We start from the raw sequence: 12,616 nt of genomic DNA on the forward strand, positions 1-12,616 counted from the left end.
AGCTGTGCTTCTGTGGGCTCAGCTCTGAAGTCCAACTCCTCCCATCTGACAAAACTGGACCTGAGTAAAAAACCCCGCCTGTCAGCCTCTGGAGTGAAGGAGCTCTGTGGTTTCCTGGAGAGTCCAAACTGTAGACTGGAGGTTCTGAGGTCAGTTCACTGCAGCTGTTGGAGGTTTTCTATGTTTGTCCAACTAAAATCATTCACTGATACTTCACAATTTTTTCATTTATAAATGTTTCATTCAGTTCAAAGTTGAACATTTGGAGCACCTTAGATCAGCTCTGGGTCAGAATCTAAAATCCTGGTTCTTGTCAAACCTGGTCTAAATTCTTCTCCACTAAATTCAAATCCATGAAAACACAGTTAGTGATTTCTGAAATCTATCTGTGTAAAAGTAAAAAAGGCTTTAATGTTTGTTGTCATAGAGACCAGCTGAGGTCAGGTCTAGTTCAAAAACCTCCAAACTTAGAAAGTTCAAAGCGGAGTTTTGATCAGATGGATCTGTAGTATTTAGACTTTCTGATTCTGCTCTTGCTGCAGTTTTTCTCCATGCATGTGTTGTTTTTGGATGAATTATTTGATGTGCACGTGCAGCTTCATGTGTTTGAAACTGTATTTTTATTCTTGTTGGAAAACACACTGGGCTGCCGTGCATGAAATGTTTTCTCCAAATAAAGTTTGACTCGACTCAGAGCAGCTTTGACAAGATCCAGGAGTTTAGATTTAAAATTAATTTGTGTGAAATTTGTGTCAATAATTTGTTTGTGTTTGTCGGGAAATTAACTATTTTTTTAAATAAATGAAGTAGTTTTTCAGATTTTTTTTAATCATAAAACAAAAAAAACATTTCATATTTTAAATAATTCTTTTGTGATTTATTCTGACAATGAAATACCAACTGCTTTTATGTATTGAGCTAACATTCAGTGTGGTAGTAGCTGAGAGTCCTCCCCAACACAGACTCTGAGCTCTAACAGATCAGCTGAGATCTCAGAATATCACATGAGATCGTTCAGAACGTTATTTCCAAGGTTTGACCAAAATGCTCCAACTTTCTCATCATCAGATGATCTTAGCGTTAAGCTCTGGGATGAAAGGTGGCGGGTGATATGCATTCCTTCAAGGAATGCTAGGCCTTTAATTGATTGTGTTTTTGTGGCTCTGACATCCAGTAAAACTAATTGTGTCCAGTTGAATAATTGAGTTCATATTTCAGTTTGAACCTGCATCCTGTTGGCTTCAGCTCACAGCTTTTATTCTTTATTCAGATTGGAGCGCTGCTGGTTGTCAGAGATCAGCTGTGCTTCTGTGGCCTCAGCTCTGAAGTCCAACTCCTCCCATCTGACAGAACTGGACCTGAGTGAGAACCACCTGAAGGAACCAGATGTTCAGCCGCTGTTGGATCTTGTGAAGAGTCCAGACTACAAACTGCAGACTATGAGGTCAGTAGATGGTCTGAGTGAGTTCTGTAAACCTGCAGCTTCTCCTCAGTGAAGTTGGTCCTTCTACTGAATGATGCTGCATCACTGACTGACAGCTGATGGAGGGAATTTATCTCCTCTTCTTCTTTCTTCTCTCTGCAGGTGGTAAATCTATCAGCCTCTCCATGTGATCCAGATGTAGACCATAAGTCACCACGGCTCATCGCTGGTTGATGAATCAGAATAAAAACAGGTGGCTCATCAGCTCTTCAGGAGGGGGGTGTAAAAAGTCATGTTGGCAGTATCAGATCAATAAGTAAAGAAGTTTCTCCAGACTTTGACTACAGCTGCAGCTACGAGGACGACTGCAGCTCAACATCTTCATAAATAGGTTTGAAAGCAGAGCGCAGCGCCCACCATAAGCTGCTCCATCTGATATGGTGGATAAACAACGGATGAAAATGACTTCATCATGACAGAGACAGTCCAAGTTCTAACAGGCTGATACTTTTAAACCTGGTGTATGATTATCTTAATTTTACAGACGGTTTTATTAGAATAATTTGTAAATATAGTAATCAGTGGTATGTCTGCAAAACTGCCCTTTTTTCTCTCAGCAACTTGCATGAAATGGGCCAAAACTGTTGAATTTTCTGGTGGGTTTCAGAGGAAGCCAACAGGTTAACAAACTCCTCCTCCTGTTGGCATCATTCTGTGGCAGACATTTGATTCACATGTTGCATAAACCTGGACAGGAGAACTGCTCAAACTAGCCTTTCTTATTGTGCTTAGAAATATAATTATTCGTAGAATTTCCAGGTTAGTTTTGGTCAACGCTAGAAAGAGCCGCTGCAGAGGGACCAAAGAGCCACATGTGGCCCCAGAACCACAGGTTGCAGAACCCTGTCCTCAACCTTTATTTGTTTGTTTGTTTGTTTGTTGTTGGACAGTCACTAAAAGCTAAGGTCACAGTTGAAGTTCCTCATAAATCTGATCAAACTTTCAACTAATACATCATTGTTCTTCAGCGATTCAGTGAATTCAGCCTCTTATTCTACATTAAAGGCTTTGTTTAGTGTTGATTGTTGATTTTCCGAGCTGTACCTGAATGCACCGTGACTTGGCACAGCAGCTCTAAAGCCGTAGAAACACACGCTGACAATGACCTGACTGGGTTTCTGGGACAGATGTGTGTTTTGGACCAACATTTAAATGACAAAAAAAGGATAATTCCATATTTTAGGGGACAAGTGGCAACCCTAGTAGATGCATATTAATATTCTCCCTTCTGTGTGTCCACTGCTATTATTTCTATTATCATAGCATCATCAGTAATATAATGCTGATTTTCAGTTAAACTGTAATTATATATCACAACTAGTCTGAACCTGTTTGAACTGATGTATTTATCTTTTATATCTCTGCCTTTTTTTACATTAATTGATAAACTCCACAATTTTTATTTCCACCTTTCCTGTAGTTCAGATGCTCTGTGTCCTTAATAAAGTCCTAATAAAAATATTAATAGTGAAAGTGTTTAGAGGAGGGATTTGTTCAATAAACGAGCTGCAGATTCGCGCATGCTCACACTCAGAGAACCGATTCTACAGATTCAGTACACTCAAAGGAACTGCTGTTCACGTCACTGGACAGGAGGAGGAGGAAGAGGAGGAGGCACAGCTCCCTCTGCTGGTCTGATCCTTTCAGCTTCCTGTTAAAGTGAAGCATCAGTTGGAGCCTGCAGAGGTTCTCCATGAGCTGCAGAAGGAGCAAACAGTCCATACAGATGAGTTATAAAAACAAACACTGGAGGTGTGGAGTGTCTGGATGCATTGCAGAACTACACATCAGTGTTTGGAAAACTACCAGAGTAAACTCTTTCAAACTGAGCTGTTTGATAAAGTTCAGGATAACCTTATTTTATAATTTACAATACGTACATTTATGTATTCTGTGTTAAACTACTTTAACCTTTTAATCCTTTTTTATGAGGATGAACACACAGAACGACATTCTGTATTTATTAATCTGTATTTTTCTATCATTATTCTCAGGTGTTAAAAAGAAAACACTAAAATCCAAACTGTCCCATAAAATACTGGACTGGAAAACTGAGGTTTGTGTCACAACACGAATGAATAACTTTATTATCTTTGCACAAAGTAAATAAAGAAAATACATAAAAATAGATTTAAAGGAACAAATATTTATTTTAGCATAAACTGAACTAAAATCTAAAAACACGTTTTCAATAAATAAATGAAACATTAAACTTAAAGTTATAAAATAATGATTTTAACATAAATTTTATGCATATTTTTTTATTCACTAAATCACAAAATGTTGCAAATGTTAAATAAATACAATAAATAAAAAAAGTGCAGAAAGTGCATAAAGTCATGTTTTCCTTCAGTGAAAATATAAACAGTGTTTTTAGCTGTTTGTTGGTTTTATCAGATTAAATCAGTCGGTGAACACAGTTTTTAATCTGTTTAATCAGCTGACACAGATACACCAGATATATTTTAAACCGGTTAAAAGCCCCACAGTACATGTTGCTATTTACAACAGATTTACTTTGCTGCGTAAAACAAAAAACACCAGCGAGGAAATAAAAGTTCTTCCTCTTAACAGAACAAAACGATCCTTTATTGTTCGTTGGAGTGGAAATCCAGACTGAACAATAAAATCAAACTGTGGAAGATAAAGTCTGAAAAAGCAGATTAAAAATAACTGTGAAAGAAAAGGGATGTTCTGTTGTTTATTATTTATCATCCCGGCTGAAAACAACATGAATATTGAAGCTTTGTTTGTTTAAACTCTTTCCAGGGAAAAATAGTTTTTTCTTTGAGACTGCAGGACTTTTATTCTGCAGCTCAGGCCGTCTGGACGGTTTCACCTTATTTAGGTTCCTGTTTTTGTCGTTATGATGTAAATATTATCTGTGCGTTAACAGTTCTTACAGACATCAGTAAGATTTCAACTCTTTGACTGATGTTAAAGATTTATTCGTGCACTTGCTGACAAGGAGGCGAGTTCCGTACAGGACTGTCTCTCACAGCTCATTTTTAAACCCAACCAGCATTACTACAAGGTGAATTATTGTTCTCTCGAACTTTGTTTCACCTCCTTGAACCCAGTTCTAACTCTGCTGGATGCAGTCAGGAGGAGCTCCTCTCCTCTTCGGAATGTGAACCTTTCAGGATCTGGAAACTCTCATCTCGTGCAGATCTGCTGCAAGGTTCTCGGTACAAACAGCTTCACTTCTTCAGCAGTCAATCCTGGAGGGCAACAAGCATTCATTTAGCATTTAAAGGCAGATAATTTTAATCGCAACTGTTGTTTCTGCAAATCAAGGCGTTTATGCAAACAAAATAAAAGCAAATTTTAATAAAAATTTCTGTTTTAGCTCCACTTGCAGCGACATATAAACAGTCGTAGCAAACAGGAAGTTTCAGATATTATTTGTTTAATTTAAAAAGCACAGGGCTTTCTGTCCATATGGTAATGAATGTTTATTTTTCCATTCTCTCTCCTCCCTGCCCAGTCTGAACTTGCAGCACTGGTTGTTGTTTCAGTCATCTGATGAATTTATCTGCAGCTAAAGTGCTCCTTTATGCAGACACCAGACTGTTGAGGAGCTGCAGGACACTATGAGGCTTAAAGAACCCACAGAAGGTATGTATTTTGATATTAATAGTCATTTTTAGCTTGTAACTTTGTACTGGTGAGCCATCTTGACTAGGTCTTGGAAAAGAGATGTTCATCTCAACAGACTTTCTGAATAAATATTGGCTAAAAGAAATCTTATTAATTGATTCCTGGTAAATTACAGTAGTCTAGGTTTCTAAAAAGTCTGTAGTTTTGGTGTGAAATTATTTGACTTTTCTTGGCAATATTCTTCTTTAAAATCTTTATTTCAGTTAATTTAAAATGGTTAAATGCTTCGGATTTACTCACTGTTTGGTTTTGCAGCTTTCCCTCTCATCGGAGCTTCCTTTCTGCCGAGCTGAGAAAATAAAACGAAACATTAAATCAACAATAAAATTAGACTTACTAAATTAACTTAAAGAGTATGCATGAAGTGTTTTAACCATTTTTCTTTCTACAGCGCAGTAACACTAAACAAACAGTTGGTACCAGTGCAACACATGCGGGAACCAACAGCCACCGCAGTCTTTTCCCTCCTGAAAAGAAACAGATTTAGTTTCTTTTCTGTTATTTCTGATGATCTGACTTCATACAGATTCTAAAGATCACAGCAGAGTCTCTAACTAATTTATTTACCCTCACTTTCATCCTCTGTCCTCAGGAAGATGTTTGTTATGAAGGTCTCCTCCTCATCACTACGTTCACACGTATAAACTCCTTCATGTTGAGAAGATAAATCCTGTAGAGTCAGACTGCCCGAGTCTGAAACCTCCTTCACTTGATGTTTCCACTCCTCTGCCACCGTCAGAGCTCTGCTTCTGTTTACAATAACCTGACCGTGGTTAAACCTCCAGATGAAACTCCTCACTGAAGAGTTTGAGGCGGAGCAGGAGATCGTTGTCTGTCTGTCTGAACTGATGGTCGAGTCTGAAATTAAGGAAAAATATTCAGATTTATTCAGAGTTGATGTTAAATTTAAACAGGGAAACTGTGAGTCGCACGCAGCTTCCATCTTTGCTCTCAGTCACAAATGTTTGTATTTAAAATATATATTTATTTATTTACGTAATATATAGCTAGATAAATAGAGAGACAGAGAGAGAGAAGGGTAAAATTAAAAATGTTTCTGCTGTTTCCTGTTATATTGAGCATGTATTGACTGTTCATTTATTATTTCTTCGTTCTACTTATACATGTTCAAACCTTAGCAAACAATACTTCAGTACTTTGGGACTCATGTATAAATAAAACATCACATTCTGAGATGAGTAATTTGTTCATGTTGGATGTACTTCTTGTTTTGTTTCAGGTAACATGAGGAAGATGGGAAAGTGCTGACCAAAGCCAGCTGTAATGTAGTCTTGATATTTTTAAAACATTTCCTCTTAGAGGAAAGTTTATTCATGCTTAAATGGTCTAAGTCAGAAGTATTACACATTAAAGATCTGTTATTGTTATATCAACCCTACTCTGTTTTCTCATACCACTCTTACTATTAGCTAAAATTACCTGATTGATGTTTTTATTTTTGTATTTCTGTATTTGATTCTGTACCTGATTGTTGTTTCTGTGTTGTAAAGCACTTTGAATCACCTTGTTACTGAAAAGTGCTATATAAATAAATTTCACTTCACTTCACTAATGATGATGGATGCAGAATTAAACTCACTTTGTTTTCTCACAGTGGCTCTCCTCTGGTTCCTCTGGTTCCTCTGGTTCCTCTGGGTTCTGACGGTGCAGCTGTAGATCAGATCAGGATCTCTGTCTGAAACCATCAGAGAGCTGCTGATGCTGTAAAGCTGCTCTTCAGTCTGCTGGACTCTGGTTCTGTTCTGGAGCTCCATGTTGGATGGAGGGCTGGTGGACCAGGTGAGTTCAGGTTCAGGGTAGATCCCCTCTGAGCTGCAGGTAATCCTGTTTCCTTCCTGAGAGATGCTGACCTCACTGACTGGAGCTGCAAAATTATTAAAAACACAAATAAAATGTGTGTTTTATTATTTTTATTACAGTTCGTAACACGTTGGGGGCAGTAATGCACACGTTGTGTTTCTTACGAACCGCCAATAAACTGCACAAAGAAAACAGAGAACCCCTCCTCCCTGGCCATAGACATGAATACGTAGACCCCTGGTTGAGCGGGCTGGCCCGTGGCAGCGATACGTCAGCCGGTCGGCCATATTGGATGTGGCAGACCTGCCCTTTAACTAATACAAGGAAACGGACTGAACTTCATGAAGCACCGTTCTACAAAGTGTTTTAAGTTAATGCCTGTCTTTTACTCACACTAATATATTTGGAAAACAAACAGACACCTAAGACAACGTTTGTAACTCTTAACGTGATTACTAAAATGTTTACTCCTTAGATTTTTATGGTAGGCACCAAACCAACATGTATTCTTTTGAGTGTTTAGAGCTACTAATGTGTGACACTATTACTGTGGTGATAAATATAGAAATAATAATTTACATTTAATCTGTGTCTGTAATAACCACATCCTGAAATGTAGATGCAATATGGATTTTCTGAATAAAGAGCACAAACATTCACATATACCTGATTTTGATTAATCATTTTATATTCAAATTGATGAACATATATACACTAATATATTTATACAGGGGGTGGGGGGTATTGAACATTTATCTATATCCATACAGGGAGTGTTAATGAACCTATAAACATTTATACACACACACAATATACATACATATATATATATATATATATATATATATATATATATATATATATATATATATATATAAATGTACACCAGTGCATTGTCCACAAGACCACCAAAGCGGGTTGGTAGATATCTAAAGCAGGAATGTTGGCAAAAGGGGATGGAATCTCTTCAGTTTCTTCTGCTGCTGGAGAAGAGGACATCCTAAAAGCAGACAGGGACACAGTCTCATCCTGGGCTGCCACATTTCCTGATGTGCTTGGAGACACACCACACCGCACCATCAAGTGTCAGAAGATGGCCTGGAAGTGGCTGGCTGAAGGGTTGTTATTCCATCCCCCTAAAACACACAAACACCACATTTACACACACAGTTACCCAGATAATATGCATTCATAGAGACAAAACACATGATAAAACAAATCTGAAATCCTTCCCTGATGCCCTGATTGAATTAAAGAGGAGCGTAGCTGTTACTCATTACTGACAACATTAGGCGCAGGCAGGAAACCCTTCCCCTCTGACAGCCGTTTCCCTTTCCTTTCTCAGCTCTTTATCTTTGGGAAACCTACATAAGTTTGAAAAAAGTTGGCTAAGCAACTAATACCAACCAGAGTAGTTACTCGGGCTAATTTAGTTAAACAGGAAAGACTTCTTAGTTGTTTGGAGGCAGGTTTGCGCAGGAATTCATAGTATTATCCACAAAGTCATCAAATTCTGTCCGTATAATGATCATTTAAGTAATTTTCCTTCTTAGCTGTGAAAGGTAATGCCATCAGCTCTGGTTTTGGACTGTAAACCGGTTCTATGATTCCCGCAGCAACTTCTCAGATCCCTCCACTTTGCCTCATCCAATATGGCGGCGACGTTGACGCACGCGTCATGGCGGCGCTCAGTGGGGCGTGTCTCCGTGTCTCCGTGTGTGCGGCTCCGTGTGTGCTCCCGGCTCCAGGTCTCTGCTCCGGGTCTCTGCTCCAGGTCTCTGCTCCGGGTCTCTGCTCCCGGTCTGTGCTCCCGGCGGCTCAGCCCTGACTCTGGCCCAGCATGGAGCTTCTGTCTGCGCTGCTGTTTGTGTGGCTCTCCGTGCCGCCGTGCCTCTCGGAGCCTGAGCCGAGCGGTTCGGCTGTGGTACCGTATGACTTCCTGTTTGACTCGGCGGTGGAAGCCTACTACAAGGCGGACTGGCTGTCGGTGATCCTGAACATGGAGAAGGCGCTCAGGAACAGGGCTACGGTCCGCAGGGTGAAGGCTCGCTGCCGCCTGAGCTGCGCCAACCACACCGCTCTGGGTGAGCCCGTCGCCGGGCTCGGAGTGCCGGTACCAGGGGCCGGTTCGGTGGACGACCTGGGCTTCTTCCACAAAGTGCTGAGGAGGGCGGACTGTGTGAACGCCTGCGAATCCGAGAGGCTCGGTTCTTCCACTCTTCATCAAGTCAGCGAGGAAGTGGAGCTGGAGTTCAGGAAGAGGACCCCCTATAATTACTTACAGGTCGCTTATTTCAAGGTAGGGAATGTTTTTATTGTTTCACTGAGACTCCAGCTGATCCTGTACCCCCCCACCCCCCCGGACTGCCACTGTGCCACGTGTCAAGGTGGAGTCAGAGGCAGAAGTTAGGGACTGTGTGGTTTAAAGCAGAACATCAGCATCTTCACCCCCCCCCCGGAAGGGGAGCATGGAGAGTTATGTCTGTTTGCCCAGATGTTGACCTAACATTTAGTGTGGTTGTAGCTAATGTTGGTTTCTGAGCTCAAACAAAGTTGGAAGTTTGAGTCTGTCTGCTTGTTAGCAAAGTCCACTGAATGGATTCCAGTTATTGGATGTTTATTTACAACTGATTAACTTTTGGAGTCACCACAATTCCAAATGTAGCCTGTACAGAAATGTCTATACGGTAATTGAGTGAGTTGAAGAGATTTGGAGATAAAATGTGGTGTTTTAGTAGCTGAGAGTCATTCAACACACACTGAGATCAGTGCTGATGTCTGTCTGGCATCAATTTAACACCCTTCAGAGCAGCAAACGGACCAGACGTCTGCCCATATACTGACTGAGAATTAAATAACTCTGCCTCATGCAGTGGAAGATGTAACACTGGTGCAGAGGACGTGTTGTCTCAGACTCTCAGATGTCAGCTCTGTAGCTCTTCAGTTCACTCAGTTAGAGACTTTTTTGTCTCTGATGTCGATTCGCTGTGAAGACCAGCTTAGATTGGATCGACTCCAGAAGTTAATCGTGTGTAGAGATTTTCTGAAAGTTTCATTAAAAGTTTTCCTCTGGTTTATGAGATATTTTACTAACAGACAGACACGGTTGACTCCAAATAGAAAGATCTTGTACAATCTGTTAGCACTCAAATTATGCGTTGGTATCAGTCTCAGCTACTACCACACGTGACTCTAAGACTTGGTAAAGATCAGACATGCAGTCAGTCAAATGTGTTTGTATCTTTCTGTTAAAGAACAAACCCACACAGGTCACTGAAAGAACCTGAAACTGACAAAAGTAATAAGAATTTAGTTTCATTTTTGACTAAAAATCAGCTACTGAAAATCAGAATTTTGAATTGTGGTTCAGCAGAATCATGAAACTGGCCCTGATATAAAGGATGGTTCCCCTAAAAACAAACATCGCAGGTGTCTTCAGTCTGCCTCTTTAAAGGGGGGACGTAGTCACAGGGCTGTTTGGTGTCATGGTGTGTAACACACTGAACATGGAGCACAGAAAGCTGAGGACAGAGTTGTCTCAGGAGCTTAAAGGTAAAGACTATGAGACCGTCTCTAAGCAGCTCCATGTTCCTGTGACAAGGAATAGATTTTATTTATTCCTAGACGGACTTTAACACTGGTTCCATGGTATAAGCATTGAGGCACCCCAATACTTAATAAATAATACAAATTTAGCCTTGTATTTTGTCAAACATAGACACTAAAATGTACAGCTTGATAGAGATTGATTGAGTATGTATATATGTGACATTTGGTAGTGATACGTTGCACAACGTAGACAGAATTTGAGAAGGAAAAATTAAATATAATTGGGGATGAATGGCATTTAGTATAAATTTAAGAAAACCCAGCCCTGTTTGTAGTTCTATAGTTCTGAAAAACTTCACAGTAGAAACATCCTTCAAAGTTTAAACGGGTCAGAAAATTGGACTTTACATGTCTGAACTGGTATTTTAAGATCTTTAATGATTTTTATATAATGACAGTTTAAGTTTGATGACTTTTACAGATTTGTCCACAAATGATCAACTCTCATTTGATGATGTACTTTAACTTTTCAGATGTCTAAAAATGTCAGATCTTTGGCAAACAAACCTTTCTTACTCCAACAGTTCATTCTGGTACAAATTATGCATAAAAGAGACATTTTTGCCTCCTTTCCTCCAGCGGGACTCTCATTACTGTAGGACTTTCAGTTTTCTCTCTAAAGCCCTTAGACTGCAGAAAGTTATCCCATTAGGTTAGAAGTCAGGGAGTGTCAGACACAGGTGTGTGGTTACTATGGTGACCATAATAGGTTCTTTTTACACTTAAACAGTTTATACATCAAAATGTCTTTGTTTTTTCTGAAGTTCAGCTTTATCTGCATTTCCACACTTCAATGTTTCTTTTTAAATGTTCTGTTCCAAAGTGAGTTCTGATCCAGACAGGTGGACGGAGACATCTCTTTGTGAAAGGTGACACACTAGTTGAGCTGTTAAAATAGTTGTCTTCTAAAATCATAAATCTTGTGTTGCTGTAGTAAAGTCGAGTGGAAACGATAAACAGAAGAGTTTTGTTTTCAGATCAATAAACTGGAGAAGGCTGTGGCAGCTGCCAACACGTTTTTCCATGCCAACCCGGACCACTCGGAGATGAAGCAGAACCTGGACTACTACAGGATGATGGCAGGAGTACAGGAGGAGTACTTCAAAGATCTGGAGACCAGCCCACACATGGTAAGAGCTCGTTTCCTGTTTGATGTCACTCGTTCTGCTGGATTAGCTGCACTTTAAACTGGAGCAAAAAGATGAGGGAAAACACAACAAGGAACATCCCAGGGATGAGACAATCCTCACTTCAGATGGTCAGAAAACAAAGCTTATCAATAAGACATATATCCCTCGGAGGGCAGCTTGACCTAACACTGAGCTGTGAACAGATACGCACTACACAGAACCATAATGAGGACATCTCAGAGAGCCCGTCACTGTCTCATCAATGAATCTAAAACACCTGAATGTCCCATCTGAAACAAATCAATAAAAATGTAAATGAATGTTAGAAATGACGAAGCTTGAGCTGTGATCCGTACTCTTTGCCCAGGCTGAGTTTCTGCTGGGGAAACGGCTCTACAGCGACAACTCTTTTGGACAAGCAGCTGAACATTTTGAGGCAGCCTTAGATGAATACTTCCCAGCTGACAGGGAGTGCAGAGCTCTGTGTGAGGGAGCGTACCGCTTCGATGGCTACACCTACATGGATTACAGCGCAGACCTGTTCCAGTCCATGACAGGTGAGCCACTGTTTTTCTGCTTATAGCTTCTTCTCTACATTTTTTGCAGTTAAACTTTGTGATATCTTACCTCTCATATAGCGCTGGGCAATATGTAAAAAATCCTACATCATATGGATAATTTTATAACACGATAACAATATATATCACGATATGTCCCAATTACGTACGTTGTCAGTTATTCTCTGAAAAATATGAAAAAATAATGTAATTTCTTACCTTTTTCAAGCTTTATTTTGAAGTGACATTTAACTGAACTTTCACAAATGAGATCTGCTGCATTTTAGTGCAGCAACATATATGTACCTGTTAGACGTAACAGTATCAAATGACAACAGACTCTATTATCTTCGGCC

At 39.8% G+C, this 12,616-nt stretch overlaps 2 protein-coding genes across 3 annotated transcripts in view; one reads left to right on the forward strand and one right to left on the reverse strand.

Moving 5' to 3' along the window:
* Positions 1–4,075: 4,075 nt before the first annotated feature.
* Positions 4,076–8,668, reverse strand: LOC119616974. 2 transcript variants are annotated; one of them, XR_005233089.1, is made up of 6 exons: positions 8,372–8,668; positions 6,744–8,100; positions 5,711–6,001; positions 5,564–5,610; positions 5,384–5,432; positions 4,076–4,704 (listed from the first exon to the last, which is right to left on the reverse strand). XR_005233089.1 is itself a non-coding variant. In XM_037975355.1 (5 exons), the coding sequence occupies exons 1-5, from the start codon at positions 6,916–6,918 to the stop codon at positions 4,640–4,642; spliced, it is 627 nt and encodes a 208-aa protein (XP_037831283.1). In that variant the 5' UTR covers positions 6,919–7,706; the 3' UTR covers positions 4,083–4,639. The 2 variants fall into 2 exon arrangements, 1 of the variants encoding a protein (XP_037831283.1); XM_037975355.1 differs by lacking the exon at positions 8,372–8,668 and having other exon boundaries at positions 4,083–4,704; positions 6,744–7,706.
* Positions 8,669–8,673: 5 nt separating this feature from the next.
* Positions 8,674–12,616, forward strand: part of p3h1 (prolyl 3-hydroxylase 1) — a 23,676-nt gene continuing 19,733 nt past the window's right edge. The window contains exons 1-3 of the mRNA XM_017440330.3: positions 8,674–9,263; positions 11,551–11,703; positions 12,071–12,260. Coding sequence (XP_017295819.1) covers positions 8,805–9,263; positions 11,551–11,703; positions 12,071–12,260 — 802 coding nt within the window. The 5' untranslated portion in view covers positions 8,674–8,804. The remainder of the gene's footprint in view (positions 9,264–11,550; positions 11,704–12,070; positions 12,261–12,616) is intronic.

This window comes from Kryptolebias marmoratus, linkage group LG4 (assembly GCF_001649575.2).
Source record: "Kryptolebias marmoratus isolate JLee-2015 linkage group LG4, ASM164957v2, whole genome shotgun sequence".
Classification (NCBI taxonomy): Eukaryota; Metazoa; Chordata; class Actinopteri; order Cyprinodontiformes; family Rivulidae; genus Kryptolebias; species Kryptolebias marmoratus.

What these genes read in the sequence shown, in the direction of transcription:
- LOC119616974 (XM_037975355.1), bottom strand. Translation starts at nt 6,918, where the DNA reads ATGGAGCTCCAGAACAGAACCAGAGTCCAGCAGACTGAAGAGCAGCTT. An exon ending in GACAGAGGATGAAAGTGAGG is followed by an intron (nt 5,611 to 5,710) that starts GTAAATAAATTA and finishes GTTTCTTTTCAG; the next exon opens with GAGGGAAAAGACTGCGGTGG. An exon ending in TTCCCGCATGTGTTGCACTG is followed by an intron (nt 5,433 to 5,563) that starts GTACCAACTGTT and finishes TTATTTTCTCAG; the next exon opens with CTCGGCAGAAAGGAAGCTCC.